This window comes from Lissotriton helveticus, chromosome 11 (genome assembly GCF_964261635.1).
Source record: "Lissotriton helveticus chromosome 11, aLisHel1.1, whole genome shotgun sequence".
NCBI classification, from domain to species: Eukaryota; Metazoa; Chordata; class Amphibia; order Caudata; family Salamandridae; genus Lissotriton; species Lissotriton helveticus.
Window position 1 is genome coordinate 1097310185 of NC_136072.1, and position 23166 is coordinate 1097333350.

The 23166-nt window shown below is 48.0% G+C and overlaps 1 protein-coding gene across 1 annotated transcript in view; it reads left to right on the plus strand.

The window, feature by feature from the left end:
• The window catches only part of SPECC1L (sperm antigen with calponin homology and coiled-coil domains 1 like), a 622366-nt gene that overhangs the window by 212590 nt on the left and 386610 nt on the right, over positions 1 to 23166 (plus strand). Inside the window, exon 6 of the mRNA XM_078667759.1 lies at positions 20300 to 20373. Coding sequence (XP_078523885.1) covers positions 20300 to 20373 — 74 coding nt within the window. The remainder of the gene's footprint in view (positions 1 to 20299; positions 20374 to 23166) is intronic.

Here is a 23166-nt window from a genome sequence, read left to right on the forward strand (position 1 = left end):
ATGCCTAAATAAACATACTCCATGTCGGACAAACTGGTACATGACAGAAGAACGGAGCAAAGCAAGGCAAAGCCCGGACTAGCACCCTGACACCGCCCGGAGTGTATCGTACGCTACAAGTGCCTTAAAGAAGAACAACCATTCGTAATAGTATTGTAATTCAACCCAGCGCACCGATTTGAATTTTGAATTTAAAAACACTTATAAAGCGCACGTACACTGAAACAGTTTCATGGCGCTGGTAAGGTCCCTACAAGAGAATAAAGAAAAGAGAGCTAAGTGCCAAAAGCCTGCTGAAATAGTAAAGTTTTTAACGACCTCCGAAACTCCATATAGGAGGGGGAGAGTCTTAACGGTAGGGGGAGATCATTCCAAAAGGAAGGTGCAAGTACCGCAAACTTCTGCCCCCCCGCCCGCTTCTTTCTAAATCGAGGCGTGGTTAGTAAGGCCAAGCTCGAAGAGCGAAGGTCTCTAGTGGGGACATAGGAGGAGATTGCCGAGTTGATAAAAGCAGGGGCAGTCCCCGCTCTTGCTTGGAAAGTTAAACATCCTAATTTAAACTTGGCTCGCTGTTTTATAGGGAGCCAATGAAGGCTCTTGAGTAGTGGGGTCGAATGGTGGGACCTTGACAGTCCAAAGACCAGTCGGGCAGCCTGGTTCTGTATCAGCTGCAGTCGCTGCACAGCATAGGCCGGGGCTCCATTATAGATAATATTGCCATAGTCAATTTTTGACAGGACCATGGCCATTAAAATAAGTTTTAAGGCAGGGGCAGAAAAAAACCTAGCAACCTTCCTAATCACTCGAAGTGTAAAAAAACAAGAGGAGACCACCGAACTAATATGTGAGTGGAGTGTTAATTGATTGTTAAGCATAATCCCAAGTGTTTTAACTGAACATGAGGGAGGAGGGGGGGGGCCAAGTGCAGGGGGCCAAAAAGAAGGGGACCAGGGGTTGGCAGCACCGCCCGTCATCACCAATTCTGTTTTTTCCGGATTAAGTTTTAACTGATTGATGTTCATCCAGTCTCGGATAAATAGCATGACGGACTGGAAACTGCCAACTCCTGAGGGAGAGGAAAAATCAAAAATGAGTTGTAGGTCATCTGCATAATTGTATACAGTGACCTCCATATTCTGCAGAGCAAACACCAGCGGAAGAATATACAAATTAAATAATAAAGGGGAAAGGGCAGATCCCTGGGGAACACCACAGTTGACATTACGCTGAGGGGCTGAGAAGGTGCCTAGATGAACTGCCTGAGTGCGATTCGTCAGAAAAGACTCGACCCAGGCTAGTGCCAGCCCCCCTATGCCTGCCGCCCTGACACGTGATAACAAGATGTCATGGTCCACAGTGTCAAAGGCGGCAGATAGGTCTAATAAGACCAATATTTTGGGGGTGTTGGCATCAAGTCCCTCCCTAAGTTGGTCCATAACCGAGATCACCACCTTCTCGGTTGAGTGTCGTGGTCGAAAACCAGCTTGGCATGGCGCTAGGTAATTGCTGTCCTCAATAAAGGTACTCAGCACCTGGGAAACATGTGCCTCAGCCACCTTTCCCAGATAAGGTAGCAGGGATATGGGGCGGTAATTAATTGGGGAGGAGGGGTCAGCCCCAGATTTCTTCAGAATGGGGATGATGGTGGCAGATTTGAGCACAGTGGGAACCAGGCCATTAGAGAAAATGTCATTTATTACTGTGAGGGCGGGAGTAGGGCAGGTCAAAAACACCTGGGCCAGAATGTGAGCAGGACACACATCTGACGGAGACCGATGACAGCGCTCCTCAGCAGAGAATTACAGAAGAGACAGTAAGAACATTCATAAAAAGCCATAAACACAGCAGCTTGCCTGTTAATTAGATTGCTTTCTTATAACAGCTGCTAACTATCCATGCTTTGCAAAACATTAAAAGGTACCTCCCACTGTTAGTTCAGCCGACCGTCTCTAAAAACCGGGACATGACCTTAATTTCCTGAAATCTGCAGGGAAGGCTGGAGAAAAACCGGGACTGTCCGGGCAAATCCGCGACGCCTGGTCACCCTATGCTATTGAACGAGGCTATTCTTTGTAAATTGCATAAAACTGAGCTTTCTCTTTCAGTGCGTGCGTTTACTCCACATAGGTATCAGTAGGTGCCACTGTGGAGGAACTGTGCATAGATGCCTGTCAGACCCCGTCCGTGTACATTGTGTGTGCTTGTCAGTTTTTGACTCGAATGGTGTGTTCTGGGTGTGCATTAAGTGCACTTGTACATGTTGGCTGTGCCCCAATCTGTGCGTGCGCTCCTTATGCGCGGGCGTCTCAATATACTTTATTTGTGAGTGCGCATTTTGCATTTGAACGTAAGCACGTGTTTGTGACTGACGCTCGCAATCTTCTAGCCCTGGAAGTGCCCCTGCGTGACTGGTGTCAGCACAAGCCCTTCCCGAATCCGTCTGTTTCTGTGTTTATATCTCCTGCGTGTGTGGTGTGACTAGGCCCTGGTGGCTGCGTGTACTTCAGGCTACCTGCGCCCTGGCACATCTGAGGTATGCAAGTACAATTTCTTGATTGAATTTAGGGCAACCCTTCTTGACCGTCACACCAATGGCGAATCCATCCTCACCCTCCACTCCTCACCCTCCACTCCTCACCCTCCACTCCTCACCCTCCACTCCTCTCCTCACCCTCACTCATCCTCACCCTCCACTCCTCACCCTCCACTCCTCACCCTCCACTCCTCACCCTCCACTCCTCACCCTCCACTCCTCTCCTCACCCTCACTCATCCTCACCCTCCACTCCTCACCCTCCACTCCTCTCCTCACCCTCACTCATCCTCACCCTCACTCATCCTCATCCTCACCCTCAACTCCTCATCCTCACCCTCACTCATCCTCACCCACCCTCACTCACCCTCACTCATCCTCACCCTCACTCATCCTCACCCTCAACTCCTCATCCTCACCCTCACTCATCCTCACCCACCCTCACTCACCCTCACTCACCCTCACCCTCACTCATCCTCACCCTCACTCATCCTCACCCTCACTCATCCTCACCCTCACTCATCCTCACCCTCAACTCCTCACCCTCACCCTCACTCATCCTCACCCTCACTCATCCTCACCCTCAACTCCTCACCCTCACCCTCACTCATCCTCACCCTCACTCATCCTCACCCTCAACTCCTCATCCTCACCCTCACTCATCCTCACCCTCACTCATCCTCACCCTCAACTCCTCACCCTCACCCTCACTCATCCTCACCCTCACTCATCCTCACCCTCAACTCATCCTCACCCTCAACTCCTCACCCTCAACTCCTCATCCTCACCCTCACTCATCCTCACCCTCACTCATCCTCACCCACCCTCACTCACCCTCACTCACCCTCACACAGTGCAATAGGTCTCGGAGCATTTGAGTTAGAGCTTTTAGAATTGTTTATGGCTTTTTTTATTTGTAATTCTTTAGCATTGGCTACAGGAAACAAAAATGCTAAAGATTTACAAAAAAAACCCATAAACAATTCTAAAAGCACTAACTCTAATGCTGCGAGACCTATTGCATTTCCAATGCTTGTTTCTATTCTCCCTTCCACTCGCTCAGGCATCCACTTGTCCACCCATCCATCCATTCACTCATCCATCCAACCATTTACCCTTTCACCCACCCATCCATCCTTCCACTTACTAATCCATCCACCCAGTCACTCAGCTGTCTACCCATTCAACTTTTCACTCATCCATCCATCCTTTCTTCCAGCTCTCCAACCTCCCTTTCACTCATGTATGCTCCACATTCCAATGTCGTAATGTTATTTATTTCTTCTGCAAGCATAAGCAATGTGGAAAAAATAGCAAACATTAAAAAGTAAAATAAAGGTGTTGCCTAGCAGCCCAGGTGCAAAGCCCAGGCACTGAAGGGCACCCCTTTTTGGGCTGTTGTGCACATATGATTTGTCACTTGCTGTGAAGAGACAGAGCCACTATGGTTTCACTCACTATGTATAAATTCATGTTTATAATAAACTTTCGAGAAAGCATGAGTTGGGCCAAACCTAAAACTAACGCATCATTTAACGCGCAAGAGACAGCCAAGTCCAACAAAGGTGTTTACCAACCACAGCGTCCCGCAGAAGCACCAACTTCTCCCCAAAGCTTCTAATTGCCTTTAAGACAATACACTTCAAGAAAGTTAGGGAGCATCCTTCATCAGGGTTTATTAACTACGAGCCATTGATAGATTAATTCTAAAGCATCTGTGTATTGAAACTGGTGAGCACGGGGTCAACTGTTTACAGACCGAAAGTACGGAACAGTTTGGAGGGGCAGGGAAGTATGAATTAACATCTCTTAAAAAATAACCATGAGGCCACAGATCACATCAGGCTTAAGGTGGTTTGAGTTGATTATAAAGTTATTAAAGCTAAAAACATGAGCGCATAATCTTCAAAGGAAAGAACTGCCGTTTTGGGATCGAGAAAGCGTGTTGGAGGCAAATCTGGACGTGGGTTACCTGGTGAATCTGCAGCAGGCGCCAATTGTGCGGGAGCAAGGTTTGTCAAGCTGCTCCTGCCGCCCTGGCAAGCCTGAGTCAACTTGTATGAAACACTGAGCATTAAACAGATTGCTCCAGGGCAGTCTTCACAGCATGTGCATAATGAGCGTAATCACGACACTCACAGGAAGAAGACCAGGGCAGACCAATGTGGGCAAAAGGACAGCTAAAGAGAGCAGGGTGTAACAGCTTAAACTGGCCCATTGTCATTCTGTATGGGGAAATCAGCCGCAGACAGAATGACAATGGGCGGGGTGCGGCTGCCCTTATCCTCAAGGAAGAGTTCGAGGCGCCCCATCAGTGGCCTGAGGCTTCTCGCAGGGAGCAGTGCTGCTCCCTGCAATGGCCAGAATTACGGACAAAAGGCGTCCGTAAAAAGGACTCTCATGGACAACGGACAAGAGGTCCAAATTATGGACGGTCCGTGAAATTTACGGACGGTTGGTCACCCTACCTGCATCTCATGCCTTCCGCTCCTTCATGATTCCACACTCCCTCCGTCTCCCATCTCCTGCCCTCATACTGGCACATTCCCTGCATCCCCTGCCTTCTGCTCAGTCATGATTCCACACTCTATGCTTCTCCTGTATCCTTCATTTATACTTGCATACTCCCTGCATCTCCTCCCTTCTGCTCCCACTCTCCTTGCGTCTCCCATCTACTTTATGATTAAATTGATTGATTAAAAAATTTGTAAAGCGCACGAATGCCCTAAGGCGTCTTGGCGCTAAGTCAGATGCAAGAGTCCTGGACTGCCCGAGTTGGTAATCGGGCTAAGCTGAGAAGAGCCAGGTTTTTATGGCTTTCCGGAATACTAAAAGTGATGGTCTGTTTTTTATAGCTAGTGGGAGCTATTCCTTGCATCCCCTGTCTTTCGCTCCTTCACGATTCCACACTCCATGCATCTCCTGTCTCCTCCACACTCTCTATACATTCTGTCGCCTCCTTTCATGCTATCATACTATACTGCCTGTGCCCCCTGCATTCACTGTACCACCACTCTCTTCCACATACGTACTCTGGATCTCTCTGTATATCCTGTCTCTCCTTTTAAACAAGTGCTGCCCCTGAGGATTAAAGCGGTTTGCACCTGTGTGCCTGTCTAGAGCATTATTACTTTGGCTGGGCTGCTCCAAACAACAGTGCACTACTAGGTAAGGGCTTCTTCTTAATATGTCAAAAACCAAGGAATCTGTACAAACCGTGGGTCTCCGAGTGACCGCAGCAGGACTTTCAGGATGCTGACATGGGATATCACGTAAATGAGATGGTGTCCGAACTCACAATTCACTCACTTTTCCACCTATACACTCCTTTCAGTGAAATAAGCACACTCTCCAAAGATCTCTTGGTGGCCTATCTTTCACTCGTGCTTTAACTGTACGTGTTCTGTGAGCGATGCGAGCTTGTGCTAATTTGCCCCACTGGATCTATTATACTGCGTGGAATGGGATACAGAACGTACTGCATTCTATCAGAGTGACGCTTGCCATGCTGACCCTGTTCTGTGGGGAGGCAACGCTTTCACTGATATTGCTGGATTTGTGTTGGGGAAAGTTTGCTCTGCTGCTGCTCTAACATTACCTGTCCTCTGAGGGAGGGAAGCTTGCGCTGTTGGTATTTTATGCTACATCTCCTGTATGAAAAAGGGATGTTTCTACTGCTCTGCCGAAACATGCAAAAACATAGGATATTTTGAATGCACTTGCATAACATGCCTCCTGAGTAAGGGATTGTTTCACAATATTTGATGTGAGATAACAAAAACTTGATTCTGAGGATGGCAACTAACCCCAAGGGGGCAATAATTGACCTTGAAACATGTCCACGGAAAAGAGAAGCAGGCTCCATAGCTCAATCCTCCTGTTCTTGATCTAGTTCACCCACACATAATTTTAATATGAGTCTGGCAATTAAAATGAAAAAATGAATGTGTACATGTGAATGTGTTACATCATCCGCACTAGGAAACTAATATTTAGGGGGATTTAACAGCCAGAGCATAGTAGTAGCCTTGACTGCTTCCCACTGCTAAACGTGGTACAGAGTGAAGATGCAGACTACAATAGGTAGGTGCGGTCTTTGGGAACAAGATGCTAAAAAGACGTTATTTACCAGAACAATGCAGCGGCAGCTAGAATACTGTGAAAATACACTTGAAAGGAACAATATACAGGCACTCCTCTTCCAGAGCCCGTCCTCGACCTGGGGGTGGTGTGATTTTTGGGGACGGGGGATTGCAACACCATTATTCCGTGGGGTATCCTGGAACTCTTTACATGAAAAATTTACCTGTATATCTTGTGTATATGCTTACAAAGCATGTACATATTTATATTTGTTTTACATAGTCACACTAAGTAGGAAATGCTATTTTTGTTTCCAAAATAATTTTATACAATTGTACAAGGCTGTCTGTTGTTTGGCAGACGCCTTATCTCTCTTAATATGGTTCTTTGTTATTTTAATTTGGTGGAGAGCACTTTAGGGGCGAAGTCAGATTTTAGTCTAGATGCACATGGGTGCAAAAATGTTTTCTTGTGCTAATAACTGTGGAGCTGTTTAAGGAATATACCTATTTATATATTTTTAAAGTTTTATATCATTTTGAAGACTGTTACCGAGTTAACCCCAGTGTAAGGATTTCAGGTTTCAATTAGATCTTATAAGGGGGTGCCAAAATTGATGGCAGGATCAAAAAATCTTTGATTTGTTTATAACATTGGTGCCAGTTCAAGGATATGCATGAAATTTGACATACACTTGGTCTGGTTAACATACTTCTGGTGTGTAAAGTTTCATACAGATTTGCAAGGGGACATGGCAAAAAGTATTAATTTGCTAATCATTTAGCACAATTTAACTAATTGGCTCAAAGTTTGTCAGGAATGTACATGTTTTTTGTTGTAACATTAAACTACGACCACCGTAAGGATCCCAGATCTTATCATTTACCACAGACGTGCCACGTATATCCACACAACCACCACTAAAGCACTTTAACCTTTCCATCAAAAAATCACTGCTATTATAAAATTATGGTTAGCTTTAGTCTTTGAAATAAAAACATCAGAATTTACTTAAAACCCATGGCTAAGGTGCAGTTGTGGTTATGAACTAAAACCGAAAAGCCCTGAAATTCCCTTCCACAGACCACAGGTTGAACACCTGTCATAGAAACCACAACTCAAACACCAAAAGCATTGCTCATGGCTTCACAATAATTATAAAAGTATGTAAGAGGACTTCTCTCCTCATCTTTTTATTTTAAAGCCGAAAAAAAACTAAAGCACAACGCCATAGATGATGCAATACTGTTATCTACATGAAAACATACAGAATTTATAAGGAATTCACCCATAATTGTTCATCTGAATTGTATTTTTAAAAAAATAGAAATAAAAAACCTGAATGAATACTTTGCCATAAATCTCCTAAGATTGCTGACAGGGGTCTGGCTCGTGACTGGCTAGAAGACCTCATCAGCGCATGGCTGAGTTGTAGCTCACAGGCTCAGGAGATGCTCTGTTGTCCCGGTGGGACAAAGCTGTGCTCAGATATCCAATTAAGACATCAAACATTAATAATAAGCTGTGGCTATAACCACTGACTACAACTACTCTCCAGATGAACTTGTGCTGCTGAAGGGCCAGCTCAAATTGCTTCTTACAGAAGTGCATCCTTAAAGAACATGCTGTCAAATTTTGCTCACCGACAGATTTGAGTGAGTGACACATTTCTACGTCCCTGCAAGTTTGTTTTTCAAAGTGTCGTATTCTGAGAATGTCATTCATGAAAGCAGGCGTGCTCTACGATATGTAATGAAATCTGGGGACAGTGAAGAGTTGGGTGAGGGGCGTCAAATGCACTGCAGACAATAGTGAAAATGTATTAAAACATGCAGAGGTTGGAGAGCTCAGGGGAAAAAAAAGAGTTGAAATAGGTGGTGGACACTCCCTCCTGCTCCCCAGTACAGTTGTTAGATGGAGAACCTAAACGCCTGACTGACAGCTTGAGTAGCGGGATAAAGCTGGGACTGAATGTGACTTTTAATGCAAAACTTTTTTTAAATGCATTCGTCTAACACAAGATGTTTGACATTTGATAGGGGTGGGGCCTCACCTATTTCAAGGTAGCCCTTCTCACAAGACAAACTGGGCGGGAGGGTCATGGGGGGCAGAGATGTCTTTACAGATGTCCATTGGGTGGAATACAGTGTAGATAGTAATCAAGGTAGCGTGTGGCTCGGCTGTCAGAGTCAGCCGAGCAGTTCTGTCCAATTCTTTGTTCTCCAACATATCTCAGACTTGGCTGGGCGAAAACCATGATTCCCCAAATCTTGTCAAGCGAGCTACTGGTCTGTGTTACGAGAAGCCATATGAAGGGTGTCACGTCCACACAACCAACAAAGAGGGGAACCTCTGTCGTGACCTACAAAACTGCTGCCCTCACAGCGGGCACTATCCGCACACCACATGGACATGCAGATGTGTAACCAGTAGCCACAGGCACACGTGCCACAAGCCGCACATGTTACCACATGCTCATGTGGGTCGAAGTGGAGGGGGACTGTATAGATTTTACATGCAGATGGCCCTGTCTCCCAGTGCCATCTTTAAAAAGACCTGTGCCGCTGTATCTTAGAAAAAGATGCTGCTACCTGTTGCCACCGCACATGTTGGTGAAGAGATGGTATCCCCACCTATATGTGTAGGGATACACTTTGGGTGCATTCACTGTCCAGCAGAGCAACAAAATCACAGAGCACATCCAGAGGGCACAAGGATGGCGAGTCCACTCGAAAAATACACATGGTCAGTGAGGAGGAAGGTATGATGACACATCAGTCCCCACAGTGCAGGTACTTTCATACCAGTTAATGATGCTCAGACAAATAGGCCTTTACTCACCTACCCTCCAAATGTCTTGGCCGCGCTGGCACTGGTGCCCTGCAGTCTCATCTGTCCAAAAGATATGTATTTGAGTCTTGTCAATATTAATATTGTCTACAGCACTTGGGTCTGCTTCTTCATCTGAGACAAAGGGCTGATGTAAACCCAGGTCTTGAATCGCTGCACTCATTTAGTTTCCTAATGTGAGACTCACTGGAGGTTTTATAACTGAGGCCTACAGGCCTCACCGAAACATCGGATGCCCTTCCATGCAGAGGCTTGGTTCCGAAAGGCAGTCTCGGACGCCAGTACTTTTCGGGTCTTGTTGTTCTCTTTATGAAACGTTCACCCCCACGATATACAATTGGAGACCAGTTTTCCTTTTGGAAGCATCTAAACACCTGGGGGCAGATTGATCAAGAATTCACGCAGCAAGCTACCTTGCTGCGCTGCGTGAAAGGGCAGGAATGTGCTGTATTTAACATTATACAGCATATTCCTATCCTTGCCTTGCGCTGGCGCACTTTTGGCTACCTGGCACCAACGCAGGAGTGCCTGTGTTGTAAGCAGGATTGTTTATGTGCCGGAAGGGACACCTTGCTGCTCAAAGACAATGCTCTGACGCATTTTGCTCTTTCTATGTGTGCTGTAGAATGCAGCACATAGAAAGAGGAAAAAACTAAGAGAAATAAAGATATTTCTCCTTGTTACGCCTCACCTAGGGAGGCGGAGCATTTTGACGCATTCCCAGGTCTACCAGTAATAGTACATTTTGGAATGTCCCAAATTTCATGAGTGGATGCGTGGGAACACTCACTCCTTACCCATGGAACGCCTCCTTAGGGCAGAATAATGCAACGCTTCGATTTGCTCTGCGGTACTCTAAATTTATCAAGCCACTCGGGCCACACAAGGTGGCCTTGAGTGGCTTGATAAATCTGACTTTGTCGTTTTGCCGCCCTTATGCTCACTTGCGTGGCGCAAGGACGACACAACTCGATTATAAATATGCCCTGGGGGTATTTTTCCAGTCATTTGTTTGGCTGTATTTAAGGTGAGGATCTTGCTAAGGAGAGCAGTGGAGTACTTTCCATCTCGGGTGGTAGGTACATTCCATTTTTGATATTTACAGAGTACGTACAGGGGCACTTCTAGACCTCTGGTACATATTTGCATAAGAAGGCGCGTTCCTGGAGAGCACGGGTCGCAGTCATAGTAGATACATGCAGGATGAGGTTGATTAGTGAACTTTGCTAGTCACATAACAGGTTATTGTTAAGTAATTTCCCAGAATGGTGCTGCAGAAGAAAGGCTGGGTTGTTAGAGGAGCTTGTTCCAAAGTTTCATGGTGTAGACTGCTTACTTGTTCACTTTCTCATCCATTTTGTGCCTCTAGCATCTGACGTCAGATATGGGAAGTGTTTCGTTTTTGCAGACTTTTCAAGGTAGTTTTTATTTTTCGCCTGCATAGTACTCGCGCTGTGCTTGTGAAATCACTTGTATTTAATATATATTTAAAGGGGAGCTTATCAGTTCTTGTAACTGAATTACTGTGTCCATCCACTGTTGTGTGGAACTTTTTTTTTTAAAGACCTTTATTGTACACTTCCACAATAACACAGCATTTGGCCTACAACCCCTTGGGCCGGCCGCGTTGTTTCTGCATTACTCACAATGTTGTCCGAGTTAACACAGCCGTTTAGCCGACAACCCTGGGGTCCGGCGGCACTTTAAATTAAGGTGTACTCAGTTCAAACAGAACCTGTATCGGAGAACCCTAAGGTCTATGAGTTTTCAATTTTGTTGCGTTTTGTAATTTCGTTCAAACCTGTAAACCAACATACACGTCAACATATTACACGACTACTGTTCCATAGGGTGCAGAATTATAGCACGTTCCGAGACCAGTAACCACAATTATCGCTTCTAATGTGAAGTCCCTCCATATACTCTATCTCCGGCACCCGGGTAATACTTCAGTCTCAGTCCCCTTCCAGCTCTTCCTCAGAGCTGTCATCTTCATTTTCCGGCAATGGATCACACAGGTCTCCCCTATACTTATTCCACGGTGACCAGACCCTATTCCATTTACGCGGGCAGGCTCTGGTTACATACACTGCTCGTTCTGTAATCATGATCAGGTCCAGATTCCTGCTCCACTGTGCTAACGTGGGCAGATCAGGTGCGCCCCATTTTGGTGCTATGTCTCGTTTTGCCACCATAATCGCCAATGTACCCCATATCTGTCAATACCTAGATAGGTCATTTGGCTCCCAAATGTTCAGTAGACATTTACACGGCTCAGGGGTCAGAGATATTTGCAGTGCTTGTGACAATGTGCGCATTACCTGACGCCAATAGGTGGCAATCTGGAGGCATTCCCATATGGTGTGGAAGTACGTACCCTCTCCCCCACAGTTTCGAAGACAGTAGGGATGTGGAGCTCTCTGTAATTTATGTAGTGTGGTTCTTGTATAGTATACACGGTGCAGGATTTTCAATTGTACTAGCCTGAGCTTTGCTGAAATGCCCACTTCCCTTGGTGATGCCAGCGCCTCATTCCATTCATTCTCATCCATGTCTCCCAGGTCCTCCACCCATCTATCGCGCAGTTTTAGTGTAGGGTCTGCTTGATTATTCAGTAGCTTTTTGTAGGTAAGGGAAGTGGTGCCACACTGCATGTAGTCCGTGAGTAGTCTATCCTCTAGCGGTGAGGATTCTTGGACTTCAGTGCCCGAGGGTATTGCCTGCAGTAGTGCGTGCCGTATCTGCACATATCTATAAGTTTCATTGTGGCCTAAGTCATACTGTTGTCGAAGACTTGAAAACGATATGACAGTACCCTTGTCCCATAGGTCTCCCACCGTAGATATACCTATGGTGTCCCATTGCGTAAACCCTTTACTATTTCTCAGTTGTCCTAGCGCCTTAGTGTCCCAAAGCGGGGTAAGCTTAGTAATGATACCCTTCCACCCTAGTTTTGTCTGTGCCGCGTGCCACAACAGTGCCGTGTGTTTCGTGGGGCCCAACAGTCGTGCCGCCTGACTTCTGTTGTATAGCGCCGAGAGCATACTGTCTGTGCCTAGTTGAGTTCTATCCGCTCTATATGCTGGGTCATCTCGAGGCGCGTGTATCCAGTAGTTGATGATTTTGAGTTGGGCAGCCCAATAATACAAATGCAGATTGGGCAATGCAATTCCTCCCTCAAACCAACTTTTATTCAGCTTGGCCTGTGCAATGCGTGCTGGCTTGTCACTCCATAGTAGGTTGGACACTAGTGTCGCGACCTGTCTGAAATATCTCAGCGGGACCGGGTAGGGTGAGTTTTCCAGGACATAGAGGAATCTCGGGAGAGCCATCATCTTGTACAGCGCAGCCCTTCCGAGAACTGTCAACGGCAAAGAAGCCCAATGTTTAACGTCAGCACGGAGTCGGGCCAGGGGCGGGACAAGGTTTTTTTCAAAGAAGTCCGATTGGTTGTCAGTGATATGAATACCAAGGTATTTGAATGAGGATGTGGTCAGCTGCAGTGGGCAATTTACGGCAAGCTGGGGCGGAGGTCCTTTTAGGACATAAAGGACTGACTTCGACCAATTGAGAGTATACCCTGATGTTGTCCCGTATTCGTCGCACAATGCCAGCAGGGCTGGTACACTTCTGTGGTCCGTCAAGTAGACCAACATGTCATCGGCATATAGGGATACTCGGTCCTCCCAACCCTCTTTCCACCCAATGCCTTTTAGTAACGGGGTTGCTCGAATCAGTGCCGCCAGTGGTTCCAAGATCACGGCAAACAATAAGGGGAGAGGGCACATCCCTGTCGGGTTCCTCTCATCAGTTGGAACGTACGCGAAATGTGACCGTTGGCTGTTACATGTGCCACTTGGTTCGCATACAACAACCGCACCCAAGCAATGAAATTGGGGCCAAAACCCATTCGTACCAGGACTGCAAAAAGGTGTCCCCATTCCACTACGTCAAACGCCATGCTGGCATCCAACGACAGGACCACTGCCGGTTCTGTTAATGACGTGGCCCGTGCCAACACACCATGTACCCTTCGGAGATTGAGCGTCGTGCTCCTGTGTGGCATGAAGCCAGACTGATCGGGATGTATCAATAATGGGAGGTGGGCCATCAACCTCGTGGCTAACAACTTCGCAAGGATTTTAACTTCCGCATTTAGGACAGAGATTGGGCGATAAGATGTGTAGGCTGACGGTGGCTTGCCAGGATTTGGGATCGCCACTATTGTGGCCGTCCGCTGATCTAGAGGGAGTTCCATCTTCTCCTTACTTTCCCTGTACATGGCCAGTAAGGGCGGGCTGAGTGTATCTGACATTAGTTTATACTACTCTATGGGGATCCCGTTCGGGCCTACTGCTTTCCCGGAGTGTAGTGCTTGGATGGCGAGCTGAATCTCTTCAACAGAGAGGTCGGCTTCCAGATCCTGGGCCGCTTCTCGTGTTAGAGTTTGTACCTCTATGTGGGCTAGGGCGTCTAGGGCTATAGTTTCGGTGATTACCTGATCTGGGGTGTATACTGTTTCGAAATGGTCCGCCAGTGTGTGAACAATCTCTTCCGGGTGTGTCCGTAGATGGCCTTTACTAGTGTATAGCTGCTGAATGCCTCTATGACTCCCCCCTTTCTTCCCCAACCAGGCCAACAATTTCCCGGCTTTATCGCCTACCTCATAAATTTTATGGGCCGTAGCTGACATATTATCTAGTACTTGCAGTCTGAGATGTTCCCTATGTCTCTGTTGGCAGAGCTGCAAAGAGTGGGCCGTGTCTAATGTGGGATCTGCTGCGTGAGACTCAGTGGCCGCCTGGACGGCCCGCTCCAGCTCTGAGAGTTCTTGTCTCTGTGCTTTTTTGTGTCCTGTAATGGAGGCCACTGCTTGGCCACGGAGAACTGTCTTGTACGCCTCCCACAGGGTCGAGGGGGAGCGCACAGATTCTGCATTTTCACTGAAGTAAAACTTGGTCGCTGTCGTTAGGGCCTTTCTAATACCCGGAATTTTTAAGTAGTTGGGATATATTGGGTAGATTCTTTTCCGAGTTTTCGCCCGACTGTGTAGTGTCAAGACCACCGGTGAATGATCCGAAATGCCCCTGGGCTGTATTTCTATGGTGTCCACGTCTTGTATACCGTCTCCCAACCCCAGGAGGTAGTCTATACGGGAGAGGCTGTTGTGCACTACTGAATGATAGGTGTATTGTCTCGCGGTTGGGTGCTTGAGTCGCCAAAGATCTATCAGGCCCATGGCCTCTAGGAAGCCGTATAAGCTGGTGGGGTTTGGTGCATGCGGCCTCATTGGGAATTTATCTAGCGTCGGATCAGCCACTGCGTTAAAGTCACGCCCAATGAAGGTGTCTCCCGTTGGGAGGTTAAGCAAAAATTCTCCCAATGCCGGAAGCGCCACTTTTTGAAGGGCTGGCGGAATATAAACTGAGACTATGTTCAGCGAGCGACCCTCCCACTGTCCGTGTATTGACGCAAATCTGCCCTGATAGTCTACTTTGTGGTGTAGGAAAATGAAGGGGGAGGTCTTTTTCAACAGTATACCCGTTCCCCTGGAACCAGAGGAAAATTCTGAATGTGCCACCATCTTATAGCCTCTCCGGTCCAGCGCCTGACATGCTCTACCTGTGAGGTGCGTCTCCTGCAGCAAAACCAAGTGTTGGCTCTGGCGCTTGAGTGCCTGCATTACCAGTCCTCTCTTGATCTCGTCTCCCAGACCCTGTACGTTCCAGGTCATCACCTTTAGAGGTGGGACCGTTGTATGTTGCAACACGCCGCTATGCGCAGTATCCTGTGAGTGCTGTGACATTGGGAGGTATTGTAGGTGGAAACCTCTGTGACGTTCGCAAGGGTTCCGTGAGTCGAATAGCTCTGTGTGTGGTATATGTGGTCTCTTCGCCGTGTCGTGTCGCTACGTGCAAAACTTGAACCAGAACAAATAAAATCCCTCTCCCCATCCCCCCCTCCCTGCCCCCCTGCTGCACGGACATAGAACCGCCCGCCTACCCAACTTAGCAGAGTGCTTATTCCCAACCCAACCCAATGTACTTGCTTGTGGGGGTAAGAAGTTCCGTGGTGACAGCGGCCCCGCCGTCTCTCCTCCGCGCCATCCTGTTTGGAGACCAAGGGCAACACGTCCACCTTGGTAAACTATTGACTCAGAGCCGCACCAGCCAAGTCTTCAGGAGTCTGGCTGCTGTTCGTCATCCACCTGCCCCGTGACGAAGACAGCGTCCGAGTCACGTCTTGTCGATGTTTGCGAGTTCGTATGGATCTCGGTTTGCTGGTATCGTTGGCCTCTGCCTGTGCGCCGTGGTGGTTCCACCCGCCGCCATCCGTCCAGCCATTCTCGTGCCGCCTCAGGTGTGTCGAAGAACCATGCTTTGTGATTATCCACTACTCTCAATTTCGCCGGAAATAGCATCGAGTATGGCAGTTCTTTTGCTCTCAGGGCCTTTTTAACATCTGTGAAGGTCTTCCGACGCCGAGCTACCTCAGCCGTGTAGTCCGGAAAGAAGGCAATGGTGGAGTTGTGCAGTTTAGTGGAGGTGAGGTCCGTGCTGTCTGGAGTATTGCGTCCCGGTCCCGGAAGTTGAAGAGTCTAGCCAGCACCGGTCTTGGTGGGGCCCCCGGTTTCGGTACTCCACCGGGGACCCTAAGTGCCCTCTCAACGGAGAAGAAGTGCGAAAGTCCTTTCGGCTGCAACTTGGTCTGAATTAGATCCTCGATATAAAGGTCCATTGCTTGCTTGCCCTCCGACTCCGGTATTCCCAAGATTCGTACGTTGTTTCTTCGTGAACGCCCTTCCTGATCATCCAGTTTGTCCTGAAGCTTCTTGGTGACTGCCTCCATACGCTCCATCGTCAACTGTAATTCCGAGGTATCTACGACCAGAGATTTTGTAACCACTTCAACCTGGGCCACTCGCTCCGTTATTTTATGCAAGTCCGCTCTCAGAAGGCCGACGTCTGTTGATATGGAACCCACTGTAGTCTGCACGTTGGACAGTGTTCTCATCAGATCCTCCAACGTCACCTTCTTGGTGCCCTCGCTCTCCGGGCTCTTTCCTGTGGAGGGGCGTCCATCCGACTGCTGCGTGGTGGCCTTGTCGTACGCATACTTTTCCAGCTTTGACTGTGTTGTGCCTCCTTTCGCGCCCCTGCCCGTCATGGCTGCACCCCTGCTGCGCTGTCGAAATCTGTCAATATTGTGTCGGTACGTTGTAGTGGATAGGTATGTCCGGGCCCGGGTCACCGGCAGTGGCGTCGTGACGCATTGCGGGAGGCCCGCCTGAACACTGGAATCAAGATGGCGGCGCGCCTCAGAGCTTCGGTGGTCCTGTGGGCGACAACACCCCGGTGAAGCAATAATTCTGACTATCTGTTATTATGTGGTTTGTAGGACCGCTCCTGCTCCTCCACATCCAGCAATCCCACGATGTCCCACGCGTTCTGGGCTCAGTAGGTCTTTCTCACTCCCGCGTCAGCCCTTGGTTGCCCCACTGTGCCTCCTGCTCTCTGGGGTGTCCCCAGAGCCCTTTGCTCAGACCCTCCGTGTGTCGTTGTGCCTTGCAAATGTCAACTCGTGCCCCCGCTGCAATAAGCGGATTAAGTCACTAAGATCCTGCAGCCTTGCGTGTGCTCCTGGCCCATTTATGTCCGATTTGTACCTCCCCGGGTCCCCCGCATATGTGCCTCACTCCTCCGATCCTCCGATCTCCGCCGAGCGTTTCTACATCAGGGGACATGGGGGGGACGGATTCATCACCGGCGGGGACGCGGAGGCAGCAGCGATGTGTCCGTCGCCCGCTCCACGCCCGTGAACCGCGTCACCACCACTCCGGCGCCGGGGTCTTTTTCAGCCGTTTCAGTGAGTCCGGTGCCTGTGGGGGCGCGCAGAGGTTCCCCACGTTCGGGGCTGAGGGACGCTTGTCTCTTGTACCTCGCGCAGCCTCCTAGTAGAGATGTTTTATGGGTACTCCTGCAGCGGGCACTTCCGGCGGGCGTCCCCAGATTCCAGGCACTTCCAACCGGGCAGTCCGCTACTCCAGCCCGGTGTCACCAATGCGGAGCAAGGCCCATATCACTCACGTCGCTCTGGGTCCGGCTCAAAATGTCGGATCCACACCGGGGTCGCGGCGGATGGTGCCTCTCAGCCTCGCCCTTGGGAGTCCGTCGTTGGAGGGAGAAATTTATCGGATCAATGACCGGATTTAGATGATGAGGCCGCCTAAGTCACGGAGCTCTTTTGCTACACAGCCATTACGATCGGCTGCTAGCCACGCCCCGTGGAACTTTTTTTTAATTGTTTTACTTTCAGTGGCTGCACGCATTGAAATATCAGTGTTACCTTCCTGATCTTTTCATCGTGATGCCACCGAAGAGTATTCATTGGATCTCACGCGACATTTTATGTGGGCTTAACTCGATTTTATGATTTGGTTTCAGTTATATTAGTGTGCCTGCACGAGCTGTGTGAAGATCTCACATCACGGTCTCCTCATATTCGAAGAACAAGACAGCACTGCCATCTACTGGTTATTTTTTTAATTGAATATAAAAATTGCTCTCGTTTACATTTTATCTACCATGTACTGGTACGATAGTCAACTCGTATATCTTTGTTTTTAGGTTTCACCTGGACAAACAGCTTATTATTAATATAATGGGCAAAACCTAATGCATTTATCAATGCTTCTTTTATGTGTTGAAGGCTGTGTCAATCACGCAGTAGGACTGGGTTTGATACGTGGATGTGATTGAATTCCTTCTGCTTGGTGATGAGGCCAGCAGCTCTAAGCAAATTCAGTGCAGTGTCTGCTTGGCTGGTGAATAGGATGTGGCCGTCGCCTTTGGATACAAGGGCCTGAACAGTAGAGGGAACATTATTGAGTGTAGGAAACAAAGGTTTAGGTTAGTGTCTGGAATTTTTTGTCCCATTGCCTTTGAGCGAGAGGACGAGATTTGTGTGGAAACCCCGTGACGTGGCGCAGTGAGATAAATCATTTAAGTTCCTGGACTGCCTTCTCCTTTTCTGCGTCTCAGCCGAGGAGCTCAATATGAGTACAACTCTGGTGTGACCATATTAAGCGTAGAGTTCGACATTTAGGTTTGGGTGGTGTAAAAGTAAAGTCTGAGGTTGCAGGCCGCACCCTCGCTCTGCCTCATCACCACACGGGAGCACGGGGCATTGGTGGAGACATCAAACACGGCAGGGTACAGCCCTCCCCTCACCCGCAAGGGAACACACGGCTGGCAGAGGGAAGCAGAGACGGGGAGGAGGCTGCAGTGAGGTGAAGAGGGGGGTCATGCTAGCACAGCTCTGGGAGAGGCGGAGGGCGAGCCTGCCCCTCCTGCGTCAAGACTGCGAGCGCGCGACCTGACGTCTCCGCCAGCACGTCACGGTTCGTGCCGCGCAGTCATGACGTCGAGTCTTTGTGAAGTCACTCGCTCTACGTTCTATAGCCTGCCCTGGTCACCTTGGCATCCCTGCTTCATGTGCTGCTGGTGAGAGCCTCGTGTCCCCTCCTCGGTGCCCCCACCTGCCCAACTCTCACTGACTCACGCGAACCCGAGGCGGTATATGCAGCCCTTGAAGCATAAATACATACTGCGTGAAAACTGTCTCAGGACAGAAACAGGCTCCTCGCGGCCACTGGAGGGCGCTCACGTTTCATCATGCAAGTACCAAAGCCCTGTTTCTTGTTTACTACCGGGGATATGATTTATGGACACAGATGCGAGTTCAGGACATATTTAGGGATTTTTGTTTAGTATGCAGGGATCTAACCCTTTTACAAGGGATCAATCTATACCTATTGCTTTCAAGTTAGGCGAGCTGAGCTTCCAGTCTGCTCCGTTGAGGATTGGTATCGTCTAGCATGGCGCGATTATACTTCATTGTAGGATTTATATAGCGTTTCATATAATTGTGGGCGGCGAACAGGTACCACGCAACATTTTTTTTTTTTAGGGGAGTGGGCAGGTGTCACACTGTCGTGAATGAGCAGACAAGTGCTCTTGGCTTAGAGCGCAGAGCCTAGACCCTGAGTTGGAGGGAAGGTGTCAGAATCAGTGCCCCAAATATAACGATAATTAAGACGTTTACGTAGAGAGCCCCACCCCGCGACGGTGATCCGACCAGGCTCCAGAGTGGAGGCTGTGGTCTCTTTTCACTTCTAGATAATGGTCGAAGTCACCAAGGCAGCTATGGTGCGTAAAGCTCCTATGTCACCAAGGATGTATGTCTGGCCTTTCCAAAACAACCTAATATGTTCCTGGAGTTGGTGCAGTTAACCTAACGCACATGAAACAGACGGTGGGTAAAAAGAAATCCCAGGCATGGAGCACTGGGTGTCTTTGGTGACATTGAGTCCTCTGATTCCCCTATTGCTGGAGGACAAAAGGCAGGGTGAGCAGACAACGTGAGCCAAGGGCTCTCCAAACAGCATTTTATATTCGCCAAGTGGTGCTCACGTTAAGAGTGTGGTATGATCTATTTGTTATAAGTTCCTTTTTCATTTAGATATGAGGTGAGAGTTCAAGGTGAGAGAGAAGCAATGCACAGCTCTTTTCATTGTCCTTCTTGCATCTAATCATTGAGTTCAGCCTGTTGTTCCTTTTCTAGCTTTACTAGCCCAGGCAGTACCTGGACTGTCTGACTCGCGCAGTAACAAGTGCAGATTAGGGAATTTGTTCAACTAACAATGTAACGTGCCCCCGCTTGTTCTTGTTGGGGCAATAGAAGCAGCAAAGCTGTTGTTGGTCCCTAATTTATAAGAAGGAAAACCTGCAAAGAACTAAGTAAAATAATAATTTTTATATTTCTTGTTTTTCAGATACGGTTAAAAAACTGCAAGATCAAAAGCATGACATGGAACGGGATATCAAAACGCTGAACAGGAAGCTGCGGGTAAGTCTGACATTTAGGGTCACAAAACACTAAGCCCTCTGGGCCAGGAAACACCAAGCTACTGTCAACCATCCCAAGACATGAGAGGGAAATACCTGCACCGTCCACAGCCATTTCCACCCTTCACTTTAGAGGCGATCATAGTCCTGCATGTCCCGTTACTTAGCCATCTACGACCCTCTAAGTCTCAAGTAACCATAGAAAACCAGGTGAGCACCCAACACCTTTGGGGTTCCGTTGCATTTGCCTTTACAGCCACTTCTTAAACAAGGGACTTAAACAGACCTTCCCCATCCCCCTATGAATGAATGCTACCCCAGCCAGAGAGTGACAAAAGCAGAATGGAGGCCTTATTCCCCACAGGCCATGGCAGTGTTCATACTGTCCTTCCACAGAGAGCACTGTGTATTCATTCGGATGCTTGTTATGTGTCAAAGACAAACCTTTAAACTGTACCACAAATACACCTACAGGGCATTTAACAACACCCACATCTGCACGAACTCCCATTCGTATGGTACTCTCCCCTCTCCCACTTGGTCATAACCAAAGGGCAAGACACGGTGTGCCCCATCGAGGTTCATTCTGGTGGTTGCACGTCTCTGCGCCATAAATAGTTGTGGGTTGGAGCTTGAAGAGAGCGTGAAATTCAGCACTTATCCCAGACCCACTATGTACAGTTTCACTTTAGAACATAGGGATACGAAAGACTAACCTGTTTTTTTAGGTAATTTTCTGTTGCCATCGTACATAGCTGCCAAGGTTTCAGATTCCTGTGAGTGACATTTTCATAATTTCAGTGTAATTATGAGTGACATTTCAACAACTATAATTGACACTTACTGGCGAGCAAAATCAAGCAATGAAGACCAGTGAAGCATACATTTCAGACATTACTCCTATTTGTGCATTAAGATTGTCTGAATCATGTGTTCAAACACACATTCTTAAGCTAAATGGGTGCGGTGCAGCAGGTGTCCGGCCTGGCTGGGGAGATAGCTGCCCACGACTCTATAAGGCGACTCGCACCGTTGCTCTAACTAGCAGACAAACACCAAACTAAAAGGAGTTGTGCGCTAATGTAGTAGCTAAAAAAGCTGAGCAGACCGTGACTGCAGTGCATAGTTCTAGTCATTACAGGGGCAGGCAGCTCGACTAGATTACGCACGCTGAAAATTTTATTATAAAGGCAGCTATTAGCAACTACTATTATACTGGACTCGGGCACACTTACTTCTTTCAAGGCCGGTGAGCTGGCACCATAGCAATTCGCCTGACATGCATTTTAAGTGCGCGCAACCGGCTATGTCCCCGGGGAGCCGGACACTTGCCTAATTCCAGCTGTATCACCTGCCCCTTTCTTCGTTCCTGCCTGACACACACTTACTGCCCACTCACAGGACCAACGGACGCAGGTGCAAGGGATTGTGGTTCACTCAGGGAACAGTTACAGCTATAGTGCACAAGAATACCTGCATTCCTCGTGGGAAAAGAGGAGCACTAGGCAGTTGAATTGGCGAGCCGGCCCTGTGGCAGCAATGACTCCTCACACTGTATGACTCTCACTCAATTCTGATCTTACACACATTCTCAGTCACGGCCGGTGGGGTCTAGTCCAGTCCCAGGATACTGTGTGTGAACACTGTAGCGGCGAGGTCTGTGCCATATTGCCAGTGCAGCAGGTACACAAAGGGCCTCGGCGGAGTTGGGTCGTTGCAGGATACTGCTGCGGATGTGAGTTGCGCTGCCCCCGGCATCACTTAGACTGGTGCAGCCAATGAAACATTATGGAAAATGTCCTCGCCCCCATTCCCGCTCGTGCCACAGGAGCGAAACTGCCTGTAAATTCAAGTGCTTTGCTCGGATCACAATTTCTTAGTGAATTCTAACGCCTAGCAGTGTCCGGTGATTTGTAGCACTGAGCAGCTCGCGTAGCTTAAACAGAGCCCTCCAGCCTGCCGGAGGCAGCGCCCTCCCTGCGCAGCCACTTGTACAGTGCATTATTATAAGCTGACGAGGTGCTATAATGCGTGACTTTGCATTTCAGTACGATGATGCATACCACCCCACTGAAATGCATTAGTCTAACGCCTGATGCGTGGTACTTGGAAGGGCTGATCAGTCAGTCAGTGTCCCTATCAGCGCTCTTACCTGTAACTGAAAAAAGTTCCTTAGGCTGACTGACTGGACGTCTTTACTTTTTACGGTCAAACAGGAAGCTCTTGAGAACCACATAGTAGCAGTTTATGGTCTTTGGCTGCGAGGTTATTAAAGAAACTATCTTCAATTAGTTTACCTTATTTCTTTCAGGAGTTTTGTATATCTCCAAACATGTTGCCTTGCAACCGCTTCTGAACACCCAATTATGCACTGTATAATTATTATTTCTAAAACCTGTATCTTTATATGAGTGCGGAGTCTCAGAGCTCCTTTTTCCTTAAACTATTTTATGCCCACTTTCTTAAAACAGCAAAGACGCATTCTTTAATGCTTATCTTAAAAAACAAAAAAAGAAAGATAATTAAAACAGACTTAAGGTACAAGTAGTGGGCTAGAACACGTTGACCACTAAGGCTGCTCCAGATCCGATAAACAGTGCAGTAACAGTTAGCCACTAGTTCATTTTTCTTTTCTTTTGAGCACAAATTGCATAACACTGAATCTTTGGCCTTTCATTGTTTCTACTTTAGAAACATTTTATGAGAAGCAATTTTGCCCTCACTCCGCACTCTTTGTTATCCTTTTAAGTTTGAAGCTATTTTTTGTAGATGTGTAGTTTACTTTTCTTTACCT